Source organism: Gossypium arboreum, chromosome 5 (assembly GCF_025698485.1).
Source record: "Gossypium arboreum isolate Shixiya-1 chromosome 5, ASM2569848v2, whole genome shotgun sequence".
Taxonomy (NCBI): Eukaryota; Viridiplantae; Streptophyta; class Magnoliopsida; order Malvales; family Malvaceae; genus Gossypium; species Gossypium arboreum.
The window spans coordinates 93,080,141-93,107,846 of NC_069074.1; the positions used below are offsets into that span (position 1 = coordinate 93,080,141).

The 27,706-nt window shown below is 34.0% G+C and overlaps 4 protein-coding genes across 7 annotated transcripts; all 4 read left to right on the top strand.

Annotated features, from left to right (window-relative positions):
- Positions 1-216: 216 nt before the first annotated feature.
- On the top strand, positions 217-4,400 carry LOC108489752 (uncharacterized WD repeat-containing protein C2A9.03-like). The gene is made up of 10 exons (XM_017794482.2): positions 217-403; positions 993-1,152; positions 1,695-1,862; positions 1,955-2,041; positions 2,224-2,358; positions 2,475-2,585; positions 3,029-3,120; positions 3,201-3,306; positions 3,504-3,590; positions 3,672-4,400. Exons 2-10 carry the CDS (start codon positions 1,015-1,017, stop codon positions 4,083-4,085), a joined length of 1,338 nt encoding a protein of 445 aa, XP_017649971.1. The 5' UTR covers positions 217-403; positions 993-1,014; the 3' UTR covers positions 4,086-4,400.
- Positions 4,401-8,135: 3,735 nt separating this feature from the next.
- LOC108489734 (uncharacterized WD repeat-containing protein C2A9.03-like) lies at positions 8,136-12,908 on the top strand. 3 transcript variants are annotated; one of them, XM_017794448.2, is made up of 10 exons: positions 8,136-8,298; positions 9,540-9,699; positions 10,245-10,412; positions 10,483-10,569; positions 10,778-10,912; positions 11,031-11,141; positions 11,585-11,676; positions 11,757-11,862; positions 12,013-12,099; positions 12,181-12,908. In XM_017794448.2, exons 1-10 carry the CDS (start codon positions 8,252-8,254, stop codon positions 12,592-12,594), a joined length of 1,407 nt encoding a protein of 468 aa, XP_017649937.1. In that variant the 5' UTR covers positions 8,136-8,251; the 3' UTR covers positions 12,595-12,908. The 3 variants fall into 3 exon arrangements, with proteins under 3 accessions (XP_017649937.1, XP_017649938.1, XP_017649936.1); XM_017794449.2 differs by having other exon boundaries at positions 8,181-8,284; XM_017794447.2 differs by having other exon boundaries at positions 8,289-8,420.
- A 2,644-nt stretch (positions 12,909-15,552) lies between these two features.
- On the top strand, positions 15,553-16,318 carry LOC108488492 (photosystem I reaction center subunit V, chloroplastic-like). Its single transcript, XM_017792768.2, has one exon. The coding sequence runs from the start codon at positions 15,657-15,659 to the stop codon at positions 16,137-16,139; it is 483 nt and encodes a 160-aa protein (XP_017648257.1). The 5' UTR covers positions 15,553-15,656; the 3' UTR covers positions 16,140-16,318.
- A 3,070-nt stretch (positions 16,319-19,388) lies between these two features.
- Positions 19,389-23,652, top strand: LOC108487037 (uncharacterized). 2 transcript variants are annotated; one of them, XM_017791249.2, is made up of 2 exons: positions 19,389-19,779; positions 19,923-23,652. In XM_017791249.2, exon 2 carries the CDS (start codon positions 20,365-20,367, stop codon positions 23,320-23,322), a length of 2,958 nt encoding a protein of 985 aa, XP_017646738.1. In that variant the 5' UTR covers positions 19,389-19,779; positions 19,923-20,364; the 3' UTR covers positions 23,323-23,652. The 2 variants fall into 2 exon arrangements, with proteins under 2 accessions (XP_017646738.1, XP_017646739.1); XM_017791250.2 differs by having other exon boundaries at positions 20,051-23,652.
- The last annotated feature ends 4,054 nt before the right edge of the window (positions 23,653-27,706 follow it).

Here is a 27,706-nt window from a genome sequence, read left to right on the forward strand (position 1 = left end):
TTTATAATTTCTTTTTAAAATTTTAAAATATTAATTTACTCTCTTAATACTTTCGGACTTAACAATAATAAATATATTTATAAAAATTGATGGATAAAATTAATAACACTTTAATTGAAATGACAAAGCTAAAATATTAAAAATCATGTTATTTTAAGTTAAAATTTGATTATGTATGTATTTTTAGTACTAATGGTTTTAAGACTATCCATCTATATAAAGGGAAAGGTGGGTAATATCTATTACGCCCCAATCTATTGCCATTCCTCTAAATTCAGTATAATTATTTTGAACTGAGATACTCTACCGTATATATATTTAAAAATGTAATTTTGATGCTAATATTTTGATCTCCAGATCGTCGGTGAACACCTTCCCTTAAGAATCTCATATGCTTTAAAAGGTCAAATCTCTCGCTTTTTATTTTTATTTTCTTTTTCGCTTTTGCATTCTTCGATCACGAGTCAGTTTTCTCTATGTGATCATTTCTGTTTGTTTATCGCTAATTTTTATATAACAATTTTAGGGTTTGCCCCCCTTTTTTTATTAGTTATTGTTTTGTTTATGGATAACAGTTATTATTCTCAATTGATTGCTCCTTGCTGTTTTTGCATGATTGTTATGATCTGGGAAATTAAATTTTGATTGGAATTTCAATTAGGGTTCATACTAATCAGCCCAATTCTTGTTTGTGCCAATTTTTCCTCTTTTTATCAGTAATTTTCATGTTTCATTTGTGGACGCATAATTCTCATGTATATGACTTGTATCAGTTGTTGTGGCAGTACATGCCATGTTGCTTTCCCTATGATTTTAAACGTTCATCATCTGATCAATTATGATAATCTCTTCACGAGTGTAATTAGCACAGAGTTTACTCCTTAGAAATCAAAGGGAAGACAGTCTTCCAAATAAATGTTGCGTGATTCTTTATGGGTATTTATGTTTATAATTGTTGAGATACTATAATGCTTGAAACTATATTGTTGCAGGTGTAGTTTTGACTGGTGGAATATGTCCTATTATCAAGAAGATGATGCTGAATACATGGCAGATGAGTATGGCATGGAGGACATAGATGACATGGATGAAGAGTTCCGCGCCAGAGATATGTCTGGCTCGGAGTCTGATGTTGATGAATATGATTTCTCGGTTTGTTTTATGATTTACAAGATACAAATAGGACTTCTTAAAATAAATTCATTCATCATTAACTTAGGCAAATATAAAATAAGGATTTTTTATTTTTAAAAATTGGGATAAATCTAAAAAATATGCACCAACTTTGATCAAATGTGCAATATTATACATGAACTTTGGTTTTGTGCAATTTTATATGTGAAAATTTCATTTGATTCAATATTCACAAATCACTAAAACAATTATAAATATAGAATCATTTTACAATTACATATTGCATACATGTATAATCATTTTTATCTAATATGTAAGTAAATTGATATATTTGTTATCTAAAATGTGTACAATTGAATTACAATCAAAGTTTTAAGTATCTGAACTACAATCACAGTTTGATGTGTATGATTGCATCAAATCAAAGTTCATGTATCAAATTGCACAGTAGATTAAAGTTCATGTGTAGTTTTGAGATTTATCCCTTAATTTTTTTTTAAGTTTATGTTCTAGTTCTCATGGATTGCTAGCCTTCCTTACATAAGTTGACGGTATTGCAGAATAATAAAATATCTGATACTTCTGCTGCTGAAGCTAGAAGAGGAAAAGACATCCAGGGAATACCTTGGGATCGGCTAAGCATCACTAGGGAAAAGTACAGGCAAACTAGGCTAGAGCAGTACAAGAACTATGAGAATATCCCCCGCTCTGGAGAAGTCTCCGGGAAGGTAAAAGCACTTATAAGTTGCCTGCTTTCCTTCTATAACAGTTCTTGGATCTAACTAGAATGTGCTAAACTGAAATTTCAATTTGTATGTAGGATTGCAAGATTACCAAGAAGGGTGCCTCGTACTATGACTTCAGGCTAAATTCAAGATCTGTGAAATCAACAATACTTCACTTTCAGGTTAGCTGAATGGGAGTTTTCATTCAAGACCTGTGACGTCATAGAAGGATTTATCTTTTTCTTGTTAAAATTCTTTTTCATATCTTGTTGTTTTACAGCCAGTCCTTTCCTTTTTTTACCGCTTCACTGTGATGTGATCATTATTTTGTTAGTGATAGACATATCCATTTGTGGTGATGCAGTTGAGGAACTTGATATGGGCTACATCAAAACATGATGTTTATCTTATGTCACGTTTTTCTGTCATGCATTGGTCTTCGTTGACACACAAGAAGCGTGAAATTCTTAATGTTTCTGGGCATGTGGCACCATCCGAGGTCTGCTCTGGCAGTGATTTGGCACTTTATCTGACTTCTTGGTCTTTTTCCTTTTCTTTTCTTGTTATCCCCCCATATTGGTTCCTCAGATTGATTTGTGTGTTTTTCCCTTTTAGAAACATCCTGGAAGTCTGATGGAAGGTTTTACGCAAACTCAAGTCAGTACTCTTGCTGTAAAGGATAAGCTGCTAGTTGCTGGAGGATTCCAGGGTGAACTAATATGCAAGGTAAGGAGAGCAACTTTTTTCCCTTCAATCCTTCATTGAGAAAAAAGAGGTCAGAAAGAGGGATAAGCCTTTGTGCAGTGATTGTGGAGCTGCTTTTCCATGCAATATAGCTACTTTTCAGTTTTTGCAAGTCACTTGAAGCCTAAAATTATATCTTAACTGTTATAGACAATCTATTGTTGGACATATCTGTCATTCTGTAAGATGGATCTGAGTAAAAGGTTCTATTATGCATTTTAGAGCTAATGATTTTCGCGCTCATTCTGTTTCAAAACTTATCTACTTGTTTGTCTTGTTTTGAACTACTTACTGCTCAAAACTTTGTGAATGACAGGTTAAAAAATGTATTTGGATAGTTTCTGTTTTCCCCTTAGCTCTTGGTTGCTGTTTTCCTGATGCCAGTTATTTAAGAATTCATTAGTTGATTTTGATCTGTAATGTAGCATTTAGATCGACGGGGAATAAGCTTCTGCTCCAGGACAACTTATGATGACAATGCCATTACTAATGCTGTTGAGATTTATGTCACTCCAAGGTATTTCTTGTTTCCTGATCTGCTGGTGGCATTTATCTCAGTCAAGCTGAACCTAATTTGCTTTGTTTTTGAATTACCAGTGGTGCAGTTCACTTTACGGCCTCAAATAATGACTGTGGAGTCAGAGATTTTGATATGGAGAAATTCCAGCTTTCTAAGCATTTTCATTTTCTTTGGCCTGTCAATGTAAGTTCCATATATTGGGATTCCATTGTTTTGGATCCCATATATAGGGATTCCATTGTTTTGGATCCGTAAACATACACTAATGTTATTCTATGTACCTCTTCGATTTGCAGTATGCTAATTATTGATTCTGTTAATCCAATAAAGGTACATGGTGAGAAACACTAAAAGCCATGCTTGTAATGTTGCTTTTGCAGCATACTTCTCTGAGCCCTGATGGGAAACTTCTAATAATAGTTGGAGACAACCCTGATATTATGTTGGTAGACTTTGATACTGGGAAGGTATTTGTCTGCCTGCTTTCGCAATATTGTTTACATTTTTGGAGATTGCAAAGCATCGGTTGATACTAAAATTCATTGCAGACTGTTATGCCCTTGCATGGACACTTAGACTTCTCATTTGCGTCGGCATGGCATCCTGATGGTGTCACTTTTGCAACTGGGAACCAAGACAAAACATGCCGAATTTGGGATGTTCGAAACTTGTCAAGGTCAGTTGCTGTTCTCAAGGGGAACCTTGGAGCAATACGGTCCATTCGCTACACATCTGATGGTAAGTACATGGCCATGGCTGAGCCTGCTGACTTTGTGCATGTGTATGACGTGAAAAGTGGGTACGAGAATGAACAAGAAATTGATTTCTTTGGTGAGATATCCGGCCTATCCTTTAGTCCCGACACAGAGTCTCTCTTTATTGGCGTATGGGATCGTACATATGGCAGCCTTCTTGAGTATGGCCGGCGGAGGAACTACTTATATCTTGATTCCCTAATGTGAGTTGATCGTGATGCAGGCAAAACAAGCATGTTGGTTAAGTTTATGATATTTGAGGAACTTGTGTCATTTCAAGTTGTAGAAGAGGGTTTACTGTAGATGTAAAATGTAAAATGAAACGAAATCTGTAACTTTAGGTGATTGCTGTTGAATTAGAATTTAGTTTTCTGATGATATAAGATGTTAATGGGAGAAAGGGTAGAATTAGATAAGGTTCTTAAGTTGAACAAAAGTGGAAGACGTGTATGGTTTCCTTGGGTGGGGAGCTACACACTACAGGTTTTAAAATTGAATTTATGAACCGTGGATTTGACTCAACTAAGATTCGTATACTAGTATACCCAAATATTATAAAAAATAGTGATATAATTAAAGGAAGTATTCTTATTTACCTCAACCTGTCATGTGTCGAGCTGTTGTCATGGGTTGAAGCTTTAGCTCGGCTATTCATACGGCCTTAGATGCCGGACAATAAGCTCGACCAACAATGATAAAAGGATATAGTCAATACCCAAAGACACACAAGATAACAAGGAGCAATAATAAAAGATATAGTCAATGCCAAAAACCACACACAAGGTTAAAGGCACTTGACAGAAGATAACGTAAGGATAACACTTAATGGATAAAGGCACTTAAGATAGTCAATGCCAAAACACACACACAAGGTTAAAGGCACTTGAGAGAGAGAGAGAGAGAGAGAGAGAAGATACCACAAGGAAAACACTGACGAGATGATAAAGGCACACAAGGAAGATTGTAGGAAAATGCTTCGGTATTTGACTGTCAACATGCGAACGTCGAACCCGAGGGAGATAAAGTAATCAAAATGCTAAGAACCAAAATGACGTGCAAGGGAAAAACTATTAAGCAACTAAGGCAACTATTTATTACGACAATGGTAAAGAAATGATTTCTTACAATTCCTAATAAGAAAATAAACGTGCAAAAATCCAATTATCTAAATTAACAAATAGGCGACAATAGTGATTGGTTAATTTCCATGCTAACAGTGAATTTTTGCATAAGGGATTTAATCACTAATTTTTTCATTTATTAAAATCTTACATTCAGTATATTCAATAGATATTGCTCGTTTGAGTATACTTTCAGTAGAATTAATGGGTATGACTCGATTGAGCATACTTTCAATAAAACCAGTGGGTATGGTTAGATTGAGCATACTTCCAATAGAATCAGTATCTCATTTTTTTCAAGATCATGCTATTACACAAAATCATATTTAGTAAAATTATATCAACATAGAATATAAAAATTGTTAGAAGTATAAATAATCGTACAAACTTATAGGATTGATTTGTAGTAACAGCTCAGAATATCTCAATTAGTCGGGCTTGTCTCTTCGAATTATTAGCCTGGCGCTTATGGAAGAATCAAAATCTTTTCATCTTTCAAAGGAAATCCTAGAACTCTAGTGAGATCATTATAGTTTCTATGTGTTGGGCCAAACAATCTTCTTTGGCTCCTAGAGATGGTTCGATTGATAACATATGTTTACCTCATGAGGAGCCTTTACCCAGGGATTGGACCTTTCTTAATACGATGGTGCTGTGCAAGTAACATCAAGAAGAGCAGTTATTGGAGGGGTGGCATGGGGACGGTACTGGTGATTGGATGATTGGTTATAATAGATTGCTAGGGAATTGTTCGATTTTTTACGCTAAACTTTGGGGCATTTTGGATGGCTTAAAACTTATCCAACGTAGGGGTCTTAGCAATGTGGTTATTCATTTTGATAGCTTAGAGGTAGTCAAAGCTATTCATGGCAATATTTCGAAGATCTCAAACTCTACCCTGATCAGAAGAATACACCGTATTTTGTCCTAAGAAAGTCAATAGATTTTAAGATATATCCCCAGGGAGGAGAATCAATATGCTGACTATCTTGCCAAATTGGCCTTTGAAAGGAAAGATGATTTACAACTGGTTGAGACCCCTCTAGATGCAGTGTTAGATCTCCTTAATTCAGATAAAGAGAGGAATTTTTGTACCTCTCGAATATTTCATGTAATTTAATTTTGTTAGGCTTCTTTTCACAAAAAAAATAAAATAAAATGGGATTGTTTAGTTTTAAGTGGTAAAATGACTAAAATACTCTTAAGGTTAAATTCTTACAAATAGTTTTAAAATGGTTCACAAATCACTTCCGAAATAAGATTAGACAGTTATTAGTTAGAATTGAGGTGTTATAAGGTTGGAGTGTCTTTTGGGGTGGTTTTGTGCTGGAGAGTCACTTTGGTGGCTAATGTATCGCTTCGGATTCAGGTCGATCGGTTCTGGTCGGGTTTGGGGTGTTACAAAATTCACATCTCATGAAATTATTTCAAAGGAATAACTCATCTTATATATATACTTACCGAATAATACAATGTATAAAAGCAACGTTTTTAAATAGTTTAGATTACAGAAACACAAATCGTAAATTCCATGCTATTCGTTGTTGACTTTATCTTTTCCTTTCTTTTTCGAGGATTCCGGAACAATGTTAGCCAAGGATTGAAATGATTAAAATAAATTAACAATACAAAACCTAATTCACATTCAATTACAAAATTTGTACTATTTTTGCATAAAGTTTGATTTAGTCCCTAAAACTGAAACTAACTTAACTTCCACATTTAACCTCAAATTTTTATACCAATTTCACTCTAATCCAAATTTAGCTCCCTATTTCTCAATTCTACCCCATAATTTTGAATTTTCATAATTTGGTCTCTATTATTTAAAATCAACAATTAACTTCACAATTTAGTCCTTTTTCACTTCTAACTTTAAAAATCTATCAAATTAATCCCTAAAGCTTTAACTACTCAATAATGATAATATCTAAAATCTTAAGTAGCACTGAAAAATAGTATATAGGTCAGCTAGCTCGAAGTACCAAGATTTCGAAAATATAAAAATTACAAGGAAATGACTAAATTTAGCATTACAATTTTTGAGCTTGAATAATGAATTCCTTAGCCGTTCGTAGTTTCTTTCTTCCCAAGGGGTTTCGAAATTTGCATGTGAAAAGAGAAAGAACATTTTCTCTTTCAATCCAACAAGCTTTTATCATTTTCTTTTTAATTTCATTTTGTTTTCATTTTATAAATTAAACCGTAATTTGACTAAAGCTTTTAAAAATAAAATACATATATATCGGCCACACAAATCTATACATATAATTATGGTTTATTCACTTAATAAGTCCCCCAATCATAATTTAATTCTTAATTTCATTATAGTTCAACTTCTAACACTTAAGCAATTTAGTCCTTATATTTATTTGAAGCGCTAATTCGATAAAATTTCTTAATTGAAATTTGATTCGCCTCTTATATAACTCTATAAATATTTAATAAAAATATTTACAAGTTTGATTTACGGAAATGATGCCCCGAAACCATACTTTTCGTTACCCCTAACTTTCGGGTCATTACAATTAACTTAAAATGATTAAAAATATTAAATAAAAGTAGCAATAATTAAATTGAAGTGGGACGGGGATGAAAGCATCCAACATTCATAGATATAGTAATGTTTTCAATATTATAAATATATAGTAAAGCGGGGTGAGTGATGGAGTAGAGTGGATTTAACAATATCTACTTGCCCCGCTCCGTTGTCATTCCTAAGTATAGATTTATTACTTTGTAAAAAAAGAAATCACTTTAGTTAATTTCAACAGAGTTGGTGTATAGTTAAGTGTGTATATATATATATATATATATATATAAATGTAATTTTGATGTTAACTAGTATGGTTTCACTCATGCTCCATATTGGATTAGTTATTATTTTTGATTAAATTATAATGTAAAAATTTAAAGGTTACAATAAACTCAAAGTTCTTTTACTCTTTATATATTTAGAATTTAATCTCTATACTTCTATTTTTAAGAATTTAATCTCTTTACTTTTGAATTTAAAATTTAGGTCCATTTGGAATATATAAAGCATTTAGACTATCTAATGGAGGTAGTAAACTAAGTCAAAATTAACGATAGAAATTAAATTTCAAATTTAAGTGAAAATATACTATTTTATATTATCTCAAAAATGTAAAAATAAAAGGATTGAAACTGAAATTTAACCATTATCTTCTCATGTAAGAAAAATGGAAAAGGATTTGTGTAATGTAAGAAGGCCCTAGTAATTACTTTTATATGAGTACAGATATTTTGATCTGCAGATCGTCGGTAATCACCTTCCCGTAAGAATCTCTTACATGATCAATTCTCTCGCTTTTTATTTTTTATTTTCTTGTTCGCTTTTGCATTCTTCGATCTCGAGTCAGTTTTCTTTATGTGATCATTTCTGTTTATCGCTTCATAGGTGCGTGCGGATGTTAATTACTTTCCTATAACAATTTTGGAGTTTGCCCCCTTTCTTTGAAATTAATTATTTTTTTTGTTTATGGATAACAGTTATTATTCTCAATTGATTGTTCCCTGCTGTTGTTGCATGATTGTTATGATCCGGGACATTAATTTTTGGTTGGAATTTCAATTAGGGTTCATACTAATCAACCCAGTTCTTGTTTGTGCCATTTTTTCCTCTTTTTACCGGTAATTGCGTGTTTCATTCATGGACACATAATTCTCATGTATATAAATTTGATGAAGACTTGGCTTTTCTGTTAGGCCCCCAACATCCAGTAGGATGAATAATTCCGCAAATGGGAATGTAAAATAGAAAGAAAAAAAAAAAAGCTCCCAAATCTAGAGACAAAGTTGTTTTACTCTTGCTTTTCGGATATTTCATGCTTGAATAAAAACGCAAATCTCTTATATGTCTTAACATGATTATGGCATAATTGAATTGAAAATGTTGCAAAAATAGCTTCAAAATGTAGTTAATTTCTCGAAATTACTTATGGCGGCATTGACTTGTGCACTCTCAGTCTTTAATTAGTTTATCTATATGCTGATGGAAGTATTTCGTACATGTTGAGAATTGGCATAAAACTGTTACTAATATAAAGGATTTGTGATTCTATGGGCATGTTATTTTAGATATTTGTTTCCATCTCCCTTTCTTTTTCCTTTGGCTGGAATCCTATGTATAAGAGTAGGTTTGATTTTCTTTGTAATGTGACTAGAATGAGGTTTTAGTATCCTTTACTACCACTTGTACGATATCCTTAAATTAGACTGTTGGATAATTTAATTATAATTAATGTTAATCCATTTTATTGTCTTAAACATATCATTGTTTATATTGTAACTTGTATCAGTTGTTGCGGCAGTACATGCCATGTTGCTTTTTCCTATGATTTTAAATGTCGTCATCTGATCAATTTTGATCATCTCTTCACCAGTGTACGTAGCACAGAGTTTACTCCTTAGAAATCAATGGGAAGAGTATCTTCCAATTAAATGTTGTGTGATTCTCTACGGGTATTTATTTTATAATTATTGGTTTACCATAATGCTTGAAGCTATATTGGTGCAGGTGTAGTTTTGTCTGGTGGAATATGTCCTATTACCAAGAAGATGATGCTGAATACATGGCAGAAGAGTATGACATGGAGGACATAGATGACATGGATGAAGAGTTCTGCGGCAGAGATATGTCTGGCTCGGAGTCTGATGTTGATGAATTTGATTACTCGGTTTGTTTGATGATTTACAAGATGCAAATTGGACTTAAATTAAATTCATTCATAACTTAGGAAAACGTAAAATAAGGGTTTTTTTTTATTTTTAAAAATTGGGATAAATCTCAAAACTATACATCAACTTTGAACAAATGTGCAATGTTATACATAAAATTTGATTTTGTGCAATTTTATACTTGAAATTTTCATTTGATTCAATTTTCACAAATCATTAACACAATTATAAATAAAGAGCTTCCTTACAATTATATATTGCATATATAAATAATTATCTTTATCTAATAAATAAATAAAATTGATATAATTATTTTTTAAAATGTGTACAGTTGAATCAAAATCAAAGTTTTAAGTATACATTTGAACTACAATCAAAGTTTCATGTGTATGATTGCATCAAATCAAAGTTTATGTATCAAATTGCACATTAGATTGAAGTTAATGTGTAATTTTTGAGATTTATCCATTAAATTTTTTTTAAAGTTTCTGTTCTAGTTCTCATGGATTGCTAGCCAGCCTAACATAAGTTGACGGTATTGCAGAATAATAAAATATCTGATACTTCTGCTGCTGAAGCTAGAAGAGGAAAAGACATCCAGGGAATACCTTGGGATCAGCTAAGCATCACTAGGGAAAAATACAGGCAAACTAGGCTAGAACAGTACAAGAACTATGAGAATATCCCCCACTCTGGGGAAGTGTCAGGGAAGGTAAGAGTACTTAAAAGTTGCCCGCTTTCCTTCTAAAATATGTTAAATTGAAATTTCAAATTGTATGTAGGATTGCAAGATTACCAAGAAGGGTGCCTCATACTATGACTTCAGGCTAAATTCAAGATCTGTGAAATCAACAATACTTCATTTTCAGGTTAGCTGAATGGGAATTTTCATTCAAGACCTGTGATGTCATAGAAGGATTTTTCTTGTTAAAGTTGTCATAGAAGGATTTATATTTTTCTTGTTAAAGTTCTTTCTCATATCTTGTAGTTTTACGGCGAGTCCTTTCCTCGTTTACTGCTTGACTGTGGTGTGATCATTATTGTTAGTGATAGACATATCAATTTGTGGTGATGCAGTTGAGGAACCTGGTATGGGCTACATCAAAACATGATGTTTATCTCATGTCACAATTTTCTGTCATGCATTGGTCTTCATTGACACACAAGAAGCGTGAAATTCTTAATGTTTCTGGGCATGTGGCACCATCTGAGGTCTGTGTTCTGGCAGTGATTTGGCACTTTATCTGACTTGTTGGTCTTCTTCCTTCTCTTTTCTTGTTATCCCCCCATATTGTTTCCTCAGATTGATTTGCGTGTTTTTCCCTTCTAGAAACATCCTGGAAGTCTGATGGAAGGTTTTACGCAAACCCAAGTCAGTACCCTTGCAGTAAAGGATAAACTGCTAGTTGCTGGAGGATTCCAGGGTGAACTAATATGCAAGGTAAGGAGAGCAACTTTTTTCCCTTCAATCCTTCATTGAGAAAAAAGAGGTCAGAAAGAGGGATAAGCCTTTGTGCAGTGATTGCGGAGCTGCTTTTCCATGCAATATAGCTACTTTTCAGTTTTTGCAAGTCAATTGGAGCCTAACATTTATATCTTAACTGTTATAGACAATCTATTGTTGGACATATCTGTGATCCTGTAAGATGGATCTGAGTAGAAGGTTCTATTATGCATTTTAGAGCTAATGATTTTGTGCTCATTCTGTTCCAAACCTTATCTACTTGTTTGTCTTGTTTTGAACTACTTACTGCTTAAAACTTTGTGAATGACAGGTAAAAAAATGTATTTGGATAGTTTCTCTTTTCCCCTTTGCTCTTGGTTGCTGTTTTCCTGATGCCAGTTATTGAAGAATTAATTAGTCGATTTTGATCTGTAATGTAGCATTTAGATCGACCTGGAATAAGCTTCTGCTCCAGGACAACTTATGATGACAATGCCATTACAAATGCTGTTGAGATTTATGTCACTCCAAGGTATTTCTTGTTTCCTGATCTGCTGTTGACATTGATCTCAGTCAACCTGAACCTAATTTGCTTTGTTCCTGAATTACCAGTGGTGCAGTTCACTTTACGGCCTCAAATAATGACTGTGGAGTCAGAGATTTTGATATGGAGAAATATCAGCTTTCCAAGCATTTTCATTTTCTTTGGCCTGTCAATGTAAGTTACATACATTGGGATTTCATTGTTTCAGATCTGTAAACATACACTAATGTTATTTTGTGTATTATTAATTCTGATTCTGTTAATCCAATAAAGGCAAATGGTGAGAAATACTTAAAAGCTATGCTTATAATGTTGCTTTTGCAGCATACTTCTCTGAGCCCTGATGGGAAACTTCTAATAATAGTTGGAGACAACCCTGATATTATGTTGGTAGACTCTGATACAGGGAAGGTACTTGTCATCCTGCTTTTGCAATATTGTTTACATTTTTGGAGATTGCAAAGCATCAGCTGATACTGAAATTAATTGCAGACTGTTATGCCCTTGCGTGGACACTTGGACTTTTCATTTGCGTCAGCATGGCATCCTGATGGTGTCACTTTTGCAACCGGGAACCAAGACAAAACATGCCGAATTTGGGATGTTCGAAACTTGTCAAAGTCAATCGCTGTTCTAAAGGGAAACCTTGGAGCAATACGGTCCATTCGCTACACATCTGATGGTAAGTACATGGCCATGGCTGAGCCTGCTGACTTTGTGCATGTGTATGACGTGAAAAGTGGGTACGAGAATGAGCAAGAAATCGATTTCTTTGGTGAGATATCCGGCCTATCCTTCAGTCCGGACACAGAGTCTCTCTTTATTGGTGTATGGGACCGTACATATGGCAGCCTTCTTGAGTATGGCCGGCAGAGGAACTACTTATATCTTGATTCCCTAATGTGAGTTGATTGTGATGAAGGCAAAACAAGTATGTTGGTGTAGTTTATGATATTTGAGGAACTTGTACTATTTCAAGCTGTAGAAGGGGGTTTACTGTAGATGTAAATGTAAAATGGAACGAATTATGTAACTTTAGGTGATTGCTGTTGAATTAGAATTTAGTTTTCTGATGGTATAAGATGTTAATGGGAGAGGGTAGAAATAGGTAGTGTTCTTAATTTGAACAAGAGTGATAGACGTGTAAGGTTTCCTTTGGTGGGGAGCTACACACTTTACAGGTTTTAAATTTGAATTTATGAACAGTGGAATTGACTCAACTAAGATTCCTATACTAGTATACCCAAATATATTAACTAAAAAATAGTGATAAATACCCAAATATATTAAATAAAAATAGTGATAAATATTCAAAGTATTTTTTTAGATTTGTCCATGATTGAGGCTTTAGCTTGGCTCAGCATGTAACCTTAAGACACAATGCTTAAGTTCGACAACCGTTCAACAATCGACAATGATAAAGGAAAAACGAACAATGCCAAAAGCAAAAGGACACACAAGGTTAAAGGCAAGATAACACTTAAAAGAGAGGATGAAAGCAAACAAGGAAGATTATAGGAGAATGCTTTGAAATTGAATTAACTAAGTACGCCCTCAAGTACTTACACTGTCCTTTCCAACACATTTTACTAGTTTACTCTATTAGACTGTTTGTGCTCTACATATAGTTGGAAGGGTGCCTCTTTATTAATAGGCAACCTTAAAATGATCCTCCGACTATTGCTCACGGATTTGGACGGTTAGGAATCATTCCTAGGCAACCCAAAATGATCTTACTATTATTACTCACCGATTTGGATTTTGGGATTCATTCACACACAAGAATCCAAGTCAAAGGTGGTTAAGACCTCTTTAGGGTGGTTACTGACCGTCCCACAGTATACGAACGCCGATCAATGAATCAACACAAAATTATAAAAAATTAAAGCAACTTATCTACAAGTGTGACAAGCCAATTGTAGTATTTTTGTTACAATGGAAGATAAAGTATTCTAAGGATTTGAACCCAAGAGAGATTGAGCAATAAAGTAACTAACAATGAAAATGCATGCAAATATGAACTCCAGCTAGCTACTCACTAAGTATTATAGTGTGACAAATCATCATCAAATACTAACTACACTAACTTACACTTAGAAGGACTAAATTGCAAAACAGACAAAAATGCACAAATATAATTCAATGGACTAAAGAGGTTGGTTGATTTCCATGTTGCTAGTCAATTCTTGGATTAGGGTTCTAAATAGTTCAAACTCTTAATTGGTTCAATTTTACCTTTCGGTTACTATTTTACCCAATTAGACAATTTAGTCTAGTGTATCTCTCGATTTCACTAAACTAAATTGGGACAATCTAATTGGTTCTCAATAAGCTCTCTTCTTGGTTTCAGCTATCTAAATGTTTACCTAGAGGCGTCAATTCTAGGTTTTAAAATTTATTTAATTTAGTCTAATTTTTACGATTTAATCCTTGACCAAAAAACTAAACATGCAACATTTCCATCAAACAACCACAATAAGATTAGTGACTACCCATCATCAACACACAAACATTAGACATGTAACAACCCGATTTCTAGTGATGCCAAAAATTACAAATTTGGGACCTTGTTTCCCTAAACTGAGTCCGTAAATATTAAATAGGGATGTTTACAGAGTTAATATATGGATGGATTCAGATTCGATTAGTCAATTTAGCCAAAATTATGATTAATTTGGGGCCAATAACTAAATTGTAAAATGTTAATTGATATAGATTTCTAATTAGGAAAATGTTTGTGGACTTAACAATTATCTAAAGGGCCAAAATGGTTAGTAAACCATATTTAATTATGTTTTAGTGGACGATAGATGTTTGTTAATTAGGACACAGCCTGTGACACAACCATGTGGCCCTAATTTGAATATCCACATGAGCGAACACACGGGCTAGGACAAGGCCGTGTGTCCAGACTTCTAATATCCACACGGTCTGGGCAATGTCACACGGTCTGGCTACACAGCCGTGTGACCCCTGTTTTTAAATTTTTGAAATTTTCTGTTTTGTTTCAAAATGAACCCCGAACATTTTCAAACTATTTTTAGGGCCCAGTAGGCTTGGATTAAGGTCGTAATTGTATTTATTCATTAATTTTATTGATGTATTGATTGTTGTTATTGAAATTGCATTTTTGAAGTAATTGTTTAGTTTTGTATTGTAATACTCTATAACCTTAATCTAGTGATGGAGATGAGTTAGGAGTGTTATAGAATTTATTAGATATAGATGAAGTAAACCTAGAAACTGTTAGAGACTTATTAATGGATAAAATGTAAATATTTTAATTAAGCATGTGTAGTTAACTCTTGAGAGTTTGTGACTTATATTGGAAAAAAAGTTAATATTTTGTTTTGTATTCACTCATCTTGATACGATTTTGAGAATGAAATTTGAGTTCAATTAGAACTCGTGCATGTGTGAAGCATAAACAATTCAAGATCTTCACATTAAAGTTATCAATACCTAATATTTCATAAATGATAATCTATAGTATTTATAAAATAACATGATTTCACAATAATCAAATTATATAACGTGGAATTGGAACCAATTATTAGAATCAAAGAAAAAAATACAATGATATATTGATTTCTCTAGCTTAAATCTTTTTTGTTTTCTATTGTTACACAAACCCTTAATCACGGTCGCTATAATTCAGTGTTTCCACTCAAATACATTATCACCCCTCAGATTTATCCAATCTGCAATGCAAATAACCAAGATTTGGCCCCAGGAGTTTAAAGCATGTTGTGACATGGAAGGAACTAAAGATATCTGATCCAAAGGAAACCAATGAAACAAAGCCAAGTGGGCATCCAAAATCTTTCTCGCATATGTTCCCTCCTTCCTACCACCACTTGTTTTTCCTATATGATTTTTCCTACACCACTTCCCCCAATCCGTCTCATCCATTTTGTTTTTGTTTTTTGTTTTTTCACTTTCACACCACATTCTTCAGTGCAGGCACCATGGCAGCTTCCTCAGCTTTGTTCACCCCTATCTTCTCCACCGTCCAAAAGAAGAATGGCATTGTTACCCCCTCCAGCATCTCATTCCACGGCCTTAGACCCCTAAGCAAGAGCAAATCTTCATCCAACGCCATCTCCTTCTCAAGAAACTCAGCTGCTAGTGCTAGGCTTGCAATCAAAGCAGAGCTGAGCACCCAAGTTGTGATAAGCGTCAGCACTGCTCTCTCCCTTTTCTTGGGTAGATTTGTGTTCTTCAACTTCCAAAGAGAGAACGTTGCCAAGCAAGTGCCTGAGCAAAATGGGTTGACCCACTTTGAGGCTGGGGACACACGAGCCAAGGAGTATGTTAGCCTTCTCAAGTCCAACGACCCTGTGGGATTCAACATCGTTGATGTTCTTGCTTGGGGATCTATTGGCCATATTGTTGCTTACTACATCTTGGCCACCACAAGCAATGGCTATGATCCCAAATTCTTTGGCTGAACATCAGCTTCGTCTTCTTAATTATTCTCTATTTTGTAAACCCTTGTGTAGTTCCTCTCGTGTTAAAAGAAATTGTTGCTTTTCTCCTGCTTTAATTTCTGGGTTTCTTTTTTTTTTTTTTTGTATGCATTTGCTAATGACTTAGTTCACAATCTAATAAGAATTCATTAAGGCAGAAACTGAATAATATGCTCCACCAAAATCCCTGTTATATATTCTCCTATGCATGTGGTAAGTTGATCTGCAACCCTCCACATGGCAGAGGGCTGAACTTGCTTTCCAGTAATCGCTAATATTAAAAGAACAATCAGAAACATGCACTTTCATATGGTTTCTTGAAATTTTGAAATTAATTAAATGGAAAATTGTAATACTCACTTTTTAAGGAACAAATTGAAATTAAGATAAAAATTTTGATTTATCATTTTTCTATTAAAAAAAATAAAAATAAAATAAAATCACAATTTCTTATAATTTTTCTCGATAGTAGAAACTCACACCTCATTGACTGTATTAAGCATACAATAAAACATTTAGATTAAATAATTAATAAAGATAAAAAATGAAATTGAGTAATCTATTATTCAATATTGCAAACTAATATTTTAGATAATAAAATTAAACGAAATTTCGTAAAATTACAGCTTTTTGATTAGTTTTGAGACCGCACCTAGCTCTAGTGAAATAGGTTGATCACCACAAATATCTTTAATGAAAATAAGTGGGAAACTACTATTAATCCCAATGGCATGGGTTAGAAGGTAACCACTATTCTCAACCAATGACACAAAACAATTTTTTTTATTTTTGGGGAGATTAAGGTATCATCTCTGTTAGTTTTATGATTTATAGAGTTAATCCTTTCGAGATTCACGGTTACCCCTCTCAATAATATTGTCATTGATATTTGAACTTAAATTCTCCCATTAAGTTAATAATATATCTTACTATTACATCCAACGCTAGTTAGTAATTTATTAGTTTCTTTCAAAACATTTTATATAACAAATTATAGTTATATATAAACAAATCGTGGATGTCGTGACTTTAAGTGTTGAATGCTGCGACTTTAGCTTCCAATGTTGTGACTCCTAGCTTCTAATGTCGCGACCTTAGCCACAGTTTGTTTGCCTTGTCGATGTTGCTCGAAAATCCGTCCAATTGTGTGTGTAGTTTCAATTCCGCAACTTTATGTTCTCCTTTTCTATTTGGTTCAAGTCATTTCCTGCACCACTCCATAACTTAGTTAGAACTCATTAGGCTCAAGTTGGCCTAATTGGTCGATAAACATCATATACATACTTGTTTTATTCAATTAAGTATAGATAATATATAATTTATAAAACTATGAAAATAACATAAAAATACTCAATTACAAGCTCCTTAAGTATAAAAAAGAATATAATTTACCATATCAAATTATGGCAGATCAATGCATTGGTACGGAAAACAAAGAAAATATAATTGTAACTACATTCACAACATCACCCTCCTTTCAATTGCAGACGACATAGGATTGAACAACCACCCTGGCCTCAAGTTAAGTAACAATAGAATCGACACCTTTTATCTGATTACTTCCAATAGTAGCACCATCTCGAGCAAAAACTTGGCCTCGTGTGTTGGAAAATCATTGGATTACCTATCAAATGCTCCTCTTATTAATACCAAATCGTCTTTCCAGTATGTTGTATGCTCATGATGCTCGGACCACCTATTAAATTACATAATGTCACTACAAATATAAGACATTTAGATTATAGATATTGACTTTTCGGCTAAAGGTTCTACTGTTACCTTCTAATTAGTGAGAAAATGAAAGGTTCAGAGGGTAAAATCCCAATGAATGAAAGTCGATACCACCCCCCAAAATTGTAAAATCACTAGGTAGGCATTCACTTCCTCATTCCTTACTTTACACCCTTTGCACAATGCCTTGTATAGGCAAGCCAAAATGGCGATGCCCTAACTATACGTACTAGGCTATTTGGAAATTAGATAATAATGTGAGGTACATAGTATGAACTAAGTTGCCAAACTTGTATGGCATTAGCACACCTCCAATCAAACGAAGATTGTACAATCGAGCATGACAATCGATCTAAACAAGTGTTGGATTTTGTGGAGATTCTCGGAGTACCTCTTCAACCAATCAAACTTCACTCGTTGCCCTTTGAAATCCAACAAAATATTGGTTCCTATTCTAAACGTTGCATAAAGGAACTCTTGTAGATTAAATTCTCGTCCACTAGTAGCCCTATCAACAAAGCTACATATTCTATCATTATTGTCACTTCACTGCATGGGAAATGAAATGTATGGATCTCTGGTATCCATTATTCAATCAGAGCAAATAACAATGTCAGAATGTAAATAACTCTCCTAATTTAACTTGCATGATAAAAACCGACGTTACTTAATTAGGGAACTATTCTCTTATTATGTAGATCCATACTCATATTGTCGTGAAGTTGAGCGACAAGAAAATACATAATAAAGTAACATCCAAAGACATGTCCTTCTTCAAATCTTAATAAGTTGGTAACCATGACGGTATGAATGAGAATTGTAATTTGGAGGCACTTAACTAGATAGGGTTTAGGGTAGAACCTCACAGATTATTTATTTTGGATGGTTATTAAAAATTAAAATCTAAAAACCTTATTTATATGTTTTAAAAATTTAGAGTTTATATGATAAGCTTGATACCCACAGGTATCAGCTTCAACTTAATTTTCCATTCTATTATTTTAAATTCCTGTTAACATGACACTTGTGGATATGAAAATTAGAGTTTAGACTTATGCGCATCTTTTTCAAAATTAAATTATATTGTTATTGTATACTTTTAAATTTTAACCATGAACATCATTAACGATAGGGTGCAATAATCATATTATAATAATTACTAATATCACTGGAGGGTTGATAATTTGGCGGCATTAACATGCTAACCAAACTCAATACCTTCGAGATATTTGAAAAATAATTTTATCATAAACATATTAATAAATAATATTTAAATATAAAAAACGAAGAGAGTGGACAGTCCATTTTCTTCAAAAAGAAAAAATAATAATACAGTAGACAGTAGTAGTCAGTTCTGAGTTGGACTGGTCTTTGGTCCAATTTCCGGTGCAAATGGATTCAAATTGTGTCAGATGTGATGTGTACACTGCCACATAAATATGAAGACCTGGACTGCATCAACATATAATAAGTAAATGCTTAATTATCTAATATGCAGTATTAAACCCACTCCCATCGAGTTCTGAGTGAATGGTTCCCCTTCCAATGTCCTCTTCCCTCAGTTTTTCTCTCACCAATCTTTGGCTTCCGTGACAAGGTGAGGTGAGATGTAAGAATCCACTCCCCCATGTTACATACAACACATAAAACAAAAAGAAATGGCTAAGCCCAAGGCAATCACATAAATTAATTAACCTACACCATTAGGCATTAACCCTCCCCCTTTATCTGCATCTTCTTTTTAACCATTTTATCTAATATTTTATGTCCAAAACCCCACGCATCCAGCCCAACATTAGATTCCCCCCCACCTTCTCCACAGCTTGGTTTTGTGGGATGGCCCTTCAGGATCTGCAGCACAGGGTTTCTCTTCTTTCTCGACAGAGCTGAGGTAAGTTAATTTATGTTGCATTGCGTAGTGTACATATATGAAATGAAACTAGGCACTGCTTTACAGGCTTGTTGTATCAGGCCGGCCCTAGTAAAGTAATGTAATTGCTTTTAATTGAATCAATCAACCATTTATTGTTCCAGTGTTTGTGAGCAAAGCCTGAATGATCCTACTAAATGAATGCTGATAGCAGTTTATGAAGGTTTAATCGACTATTGTCCTTTTTGTTTAATACTAAATGAATCTACTCCACCATGTCTATGGGCAAAAGGAAACAGGTGTAGTGTGATGGAAAGCGAGGCCCACTGAGATAAATAATCTCAGAATCACATGCAAATTTCTCATTTGACATCACTGTTGCATTCAACTTGTACCGTAGCCGTTGGTCAGAGGCAGAGGCAGTGCCATTCACTCAATTATATTAGCTTCTGTCATAGATAATTGATGCTGGAGAATCCAGGAAGGGTGGCTCAGAGTTTTTGTCTTTGTGAACTGATGATGATAACTTTCCAAGTAATAGCTCTATTATGGTATAGGCTTTAGAGGAGAAACGTTGTACAAGTGAGATCTACTGTAATTAATAGCATGGTTGTGGGTATGGGTGAAGAAGAAGCATCGGTATCAGGTAATATCAAGCTTTCTGAAGAGAACCACCCCAGTGGCGGCCTAACCATCAAGACAACTGGTAAAGATGCTTCAACTTTGGTGGCTAGGGATCTGCATTCTCCAAGCTTAAAATCATCAATGGAGTCATCTCCTTACAACTCTCCCTCCTTGGTGTCCCCACCATCGTCCGCATTCGTTTCAGCTTTGCAGTCACCATATATATCACCAAGAGCCACAATCCTGAAATCCCAAGACCAAGAGAACTCTAACCCTTGTCTTGTTTCGCATCCATCGCCACCAGTCTCATCATACAGAGGGGGTTCACAATCTGATGATATACCCAGTAGTTCCTACACTCCCCCGTCGGACCAGTATGAATACTCTGATGACCCCGCAGATCCCAAGTTGAAGTTTGTAACTTGTGTTCCAGTCCCAGATCCTGGTCCACGCATCTCATTCTCGTTTCCAGTGCCTCGAATTTCCTTTGCAAAAGCTCCTGTTTCTCCGGCATCTAATGCCAAACTCAGGAGTTGTGACGTTTTCATTGGCTTCCACGGTCAAAATCCTAACTTGGGTCGCTTCTGCAAGTGGGTTAAGTCAGAGCTGGAGCTTCAGGGAATTGCTTGCTTTGTTGCAGACAGGGCCAAGTATTCGGATGGTCAGAGCCATGAGATTGCGGACCGAATCATCTGCTCAGTCACATATGGAGTTGTGGTGGTCACTAGTTGTAGCTTTCTCAACCATCTTAGCTTGGAGGAAATTAGATTCTTTACTCAAAAGAAGAACTTGATTCCTGTCTTGTTTGACACGGGGCCTGCTGAGATCATGGGACTTCTCAATTGCAATTCAATTGATAAAGAATGCAAAGAAGCAATTGAAGGAGTAATCAAGTGTCATGAGTTCAAACTGGAAGCCAATCAGGGTAACTGGAGAAGCTGTGTAGCTAAAGCTGCAGCAATATTGCGAGCAAAGCTTGGAAGGAAGAGTTTGGCAGAGCAAGACTTTGTTGCTGAGCTGCCCTTTCCCAGAAACAGGTTTTTTGTGGGAAGAGACAAGGAGATTGTGGAGATTGAGAGTGCCTTATTTGGAGTTGCTGAGCAAGATTATTATTGTTGCTCTATGCCCATTATCAAAGGTGAAGCAAGTGGTCAATCTGAAGGGCTTGCTGATGAAGAAAGTGATAATATTGTTTCTACCAGGGGGAGGTACATTAATTTGGAATTGGGCAAGAGCAAAGAGCCTTCGTCTGAACCAGTTATGGGAAGAAGTTCAACGAAAAGATCCAAATTCAACAAGTCAAAAAGTGGCAACTACAAGAGCTTAGGCAGCAGTGTGATCTGCATAAATGGCGTTGCTGGCATTGGAAAGACCGAGCTTGCTCTTGAGTTTGCCTATAGGTATGCCCAGAGATATAAGATGGTTCTTTGGGTTGGTGGAGAGGCCAGATATTTCCGGCAGAATATACTGAATTTGTCGGTCAATTTGGGGTTGGATGTGAGTGCCCAAGATGAGAAGGAAAGAGGCCGGATTCGAAGCTTCGAGGAGCAGGAATTTGAAGCATTCAAGCGAGTGAAGAGGGAGCTTTTCCAGGACATGCCTTATCTGTTGATCATTGACAATCTTGAGACAGAGCGAGAGTGGTGGGAAGGAAAAGACCTGCATGACTTGATTCCTAGGAACACTGGAGGGACTCATGTGATCATCACAACTAGGCTACCAAAGGTGATGACTTTTGACATGATGCAGCTTCCTCCATTGCCTTTATCCGATGCTATGATTTTAGTACGAGGTAGAAAGAAAAAGGATTATCCGACCAAGGAGTTGGAGTTCTTGACAAAATTTGATGAGAAATTGGGAAGATTGAGCTTTGGTTTGTGGATTATTGGTTCATTACTTTCCGAGCTGCCCATTTCTCCATCTGCACTCTTTGAAGCTGTGAACCAAGTCTCTACCTCACTTGAAGATGCCTCTACTTCACCCACTGATGAGCAGTTCTTCAAACACAACCCTTTCCTGATGAAAATTCTATGTTTTTGCTTCGCGGTCTTGCATCAAGTTAATGGGCGAAGGAACAATATTCTAGCCTCACGAATGCTTCTTGTTGGAGCTTGGTTTGCCCCATCATCCATACCTGCAAATTTGCTAGCTACTGCAGCTAAGTATATGCCTGTTGCTGGAAACAGATTCAGAAGGTGGACTAAGTGTCTAAGTCTCGCATTGGGCTGCTGCGGCGGATGTGGTTTCACTACTCAAAGTGACGAAGATTGTGCCAATCTCCTAGTAAAGCTAGGATTGGCAAGAAGAGCTAATGGGCAGAATGGATGTTGGATTCAGTTCCATCCTATAACTCAAACATTTGCAAAGAGAAAAGAATGCTTATCGACTGCTAAAGCTGCAGTCCTAGGCATAAGAAAAACCGGGAATCCATTGATAAATTCTGATCATCTATGGGCCACTGCATTTCTTGTATTCGGGTTTAAGTCGGAACCTCCTATCGTGCAGTTAAAAGCAATAGATATGGTGATGTATATCAAGAAAACGGCACTACCATTGGCAATCAGAGCCTTCACAACATTCTCAAGATGCAATTCGGCATTGGAGTTATTGAAGGTGTGCACAAATGTGTTAGAGGAAGTGGAGAAGTCATTTGTATCTCAAATACAAGACTGGTGCCAGGGGTCGCTATGTTGGAGAAACAAGTTACAAGGGAAGCAAAGGGTGGACGAGTACGTATGGCAAGATGTGACATTGTTGAAGGCTACCTTGTTGGAAACCAGAGCCAAGCTGCTGTTAAGAGGTGGGCATTTTGACAGTGGTGAAGAGCTGTGCAGAACTTGTATCAGTATTAGAACAGTCATGCTGGGGCACAATCATGCACAAACATTGGCTGCTCAAGAAACACTTGCAAACTTGGTGAGAATGAGGAGCAAGATATAATACATATAATATCTTTTATCTTTTATATATAGCCCAAGCCATTCTCAATGGGATACAAGTTCAGTTTTGTTGACCGTGTAAAATACGACTTCTGTTTTTTTTTTTTTTTTCACGTGGATTGGATTTGATTGGATGGGATAGGAAATTTCACTACTTTGTTTCACTTGCTGCTTATATCAGTATTTCGCATAAGCTTATGCATGCTTATCATCGAAACGAAATTAGAAATCGTTTACTAGGGTTCAATCTATTGTAAATTTTGGAGGAGTCAATATGTAATTTTACTTTTTATAAAGTAATAATTTTATAATTTTTGAATCTTAAAAGAAATTTTATAAGTTTTTGAGTAGGAATGTGCATTTGGTCGGTTGAAATCGAAAATTTTCGGTTTGGCTTGGTCGATTTTTCGGTTTTAGTTTTTAAAATTTATTTATTTACAAAACAAAAGAAGAAAAAGTTATCATTTAAATAAAATTTAGACTTCTATTCAAGTCTAACAAAATTTTTATATTATTATATTTATAATGAAATAAAAAGTAAAATAGAATTGTAAAATAAAATAGTTATTACGAAATAATAAATAGAACAAAAGAAATAGAAGAAGCAAAACAACATAGGGTTATTTATAATACTTTTTCAAAGTCTGTATTTATAGACCGAAAGTATAAATAATATTTGTCTTGATCTTGATAGACATTAACTTAATAATAAAATACTTGAATGTTTATTGTGTTGGATCTGGTGCCCTAAATATAGTATTTTTGTCTATATACATTTGTATTTTTCGAATAAATTGGTTTAATAATAATATTCATTAATTACATTAATACCCTTTATATATTGTTCTTTATGTTTTTGCATGCAAAGCTAAATGGAAACAAATATTGACTCACTGGTTATCTAAACATGTCCTTGATCTTATAGGAAATGAGCAACCAATTGAAAGACTACTATGTCATCTATCAAGTCCAATTGGGGAGATACTTTGTTTTATGCATTAAAGTGGATGACTCCCAAAGGATAGAGACAGAGATGTGACAAACTGGACTGACAGAACATCAGACAGAACCCAAGTAAAATAGATCTAAGATCCGTTTATAGATTTATTCACTTATGACGTTCATAGTATGACATACCTTAATCCTAAATAAATGATGGACTATGTATCTGTGACTCGTATATTTTGATGTAAGTAAAACATTGAGTTCAAAAAGATAAGGAACTGAAATCTGTTGCACTAGGTATACAACTTCTGCAATATATAGCATCATTCTCAATAATGAAATTCATAGTCCAGCCAATGAGCAAATGATATACTTTCATCGACATTACATGATAGATAAAAAGTAAATATGACCACGAGTCATTTGTCTTTATGATAAATGACTTGATTACTATTTGATAGTAATTAACTTTTCATGAAAGAATGTGTAATGATTATCATAAAATAAAATAGGATCATATTTGAAGAACGAATTTATCCCAAATAGATTAAGAATATCTTATGAGGGTAACACACTTATGATAAGGTTATTGAACGAGCACTGATTAAATAGCTTTCATAATGGTATGTAATAAGGGAGAGCTCAGTCAAAATATTATAGTGAAATAATTTCGTGGCTAAACAAATTTACAATTAATAGACAAAAAGCTAGAATTTTATTATAAATTATTTAAGACCTAATTATATGTGTCCAATCAACCCATCCGCTAGCTCATTGAAATAAGAAATGAATTACATGTAGAATCAAATAAATAGGAATGAATGGAAATGATGAAGTTAGAGAAATGGGTCACATTCACAAATGAATGTGTTTTCTCACTAAGTATAGAAATTACTTGAGAATTAATTTAAGATTTTCGATTTATTATTTAATTAAATAATTGAAGTTCAAAATGGAATTAAATTAACTAGCCATTGTGAATTCATTGAATATGGAAATTAAATATATTTTCTCATAGATTTTTTACAATAAAGTTATCATGACTTTAAAGGAATTAGAATTAGGTTGAGAAAATTATTTAATTGGAAACATTAATTTATCTAATTTAATTAATTAATATTTATTCGGAAAATAGAAAAATTTACTAGATTGGATTAAATTATAAAGTACTGAATTAAAAGTTTAGAAAGCACATATAATTAGACCCAATATAGAAGAAGCTCAATTCTCTCATATTACATATGAGGGGCAACACTCCCTAGTTAAATAAATATTACACTAGGGTTGTCTTCCTCCTCTTCTAGTTAAACTAGAAAACTAGTCTTTCTATTAAATAAATATTATTTGTATTTTATTAATTCAACCAAGATTTTCCTATCTCTCCCTATAAATAAATGGCATTAGAGGAGTTATTAACACAACAGTTTTGTTACAGTCAGTTTTCAGTTATGCTAGAAACAGTGATTCGGGGACTACAATTCCGATGAGTGAATTATTATTTTATTATTTATTTAGTGTCTACAAGATTATATAAAGGTCATATTAAAATTTTGTTAAGAAATTTTAATGTTTAAATGCTTAATTAGGTAAAAAAAAAGTTGTAAAAGTTGAGTTCTATTGATTCAAAAGGCTAAATGGCTCTAGAAATGAAAGTTAATGGACTTGAATGGTAAATATACCATTTAAGGAATTAGTGGATGTTATTGGAAAGATTTTGTGGTAGTTTTAATGAAATAAAAAGGTTAAATTTGTAATTAATTAAAACAAGTAAAGGTTGTTAAAATAAGATGAATTAAAAATATCATCTTTATTATTTTACTAACCCTAAAACTGAATAAAAATTGTTAAAAGAGGGGAAGCTTTCGCTCATGGAGTTTCTTCATGCATGGTAGGTTTCCAAGCCCTGTTTCTATTGATTTTTATGTTTCTGAGTCTGTTTTAGATTAATCTAACTAAGCCCGAGGGGTAATTTGCAAAACTGTTAAAGGTTGAGGGACTTACCATGAATGCTTTTGAATGATTTTTTTATGTTAATTGTTAGATTATGAATCTTTGTTGAAAAATAAACAAGTTTTGTTAAGTGATTTTTGATTAATTTTGGAATTAGGGATTAAATTGTTAAAGGAGTAAATCTATAGATTTTATTGTGAAATTATGGTAAATATGGGTTGTGTCAAGGTTTCTTGCATCTATGGTTAACGTGGATTTAGGTTAAAATGGTTAGATTTTAAGTTATGAGCTTAAGAACTCAATTGTGAAAAGTTAAAATGTTATAGAAAATTGGTAATTTTGCATAAATATGAACAATGGATTAAAATTCTAGAAGTACTTAATTGATTGAAATTATCCATTTAGATCAAGATAAACCACGTTCAGACTTAGATCGAGGAAAAGTTAAAGCTTTAGGTTAGTTCGATCTAACTATTAAACCCCTAATTATCGAGGTAAGTTCGTATGAACTGTAATCGCTTTAATGTTGTTTAAATTGAATGTTTATTATGTTGTTTTGATGTAAACGAATCAATATACAAATATATCAATGCTATAATGAATTGACGGATATCGAGTCACAATTGAACCTTAAGAATTCTTAAGATACAAATGACATGTTATTAGAGATTTTTAATGTTTCGGGTGTTGGTCTTGAATATCCTACCGATGATCGAAGTCTTGCATTTTGTTGCTGATTCTCTACAGTCGTGTGAACAACATCTTATAGCTTACATTCCAACCCACAGCTCGTATGAGTAGGCCCATTTCACAGCTCATGTGAGCATTGATGTAAAGGAAAGGTTACAATTTTATGTAAAGGCACACTTCGTGTAAACTTTCCCGAGTATCCGATGTAATTCTTGATGGTTCAATGGGTAAAAAAAGGAAAAGGAAATAGTAAGTATGCAAATGCAATGAATCATACATTATGGTAACATTGATGATGCAAAATGTTATGTTTATACATGGTAAACCACATATCTTATGGTTGATTTCATATATATCATGAACAAGTATACTAACTTGTGAGTTTGATGGTGTTGTATAGACTCACACTAAGCTTATGACATTGATTTTGGTTTATACTTATTCTATGAATTGTATTATAGAAATGGTAAGTTATGTTTAAGGTTTATACTAACTTACTAAGCACTCGTTGCTTACGTAGTTGTTTTCTTTTGTTTTATATATCATCGGAAGCTCGATTTGGTTGGAAGCTCGTCAGAGACCTATCACACTATCCAGCAATCATTTTGGTATTTTTTGAGCATTTTGGCAACGGTTAATAATGGCATGCATAGGTCTTTTGTGTTGATGGTTTATGGATGTATAAAATGGTTGATTTAGCATACTTATGTCTTTGAAGTTTATGTTTAGTTGATGAACTTATAAATCTTGCTGAGTAAGGTCTTGATGACTACTTTAGGGTAATTGAAATGTATGGGGTT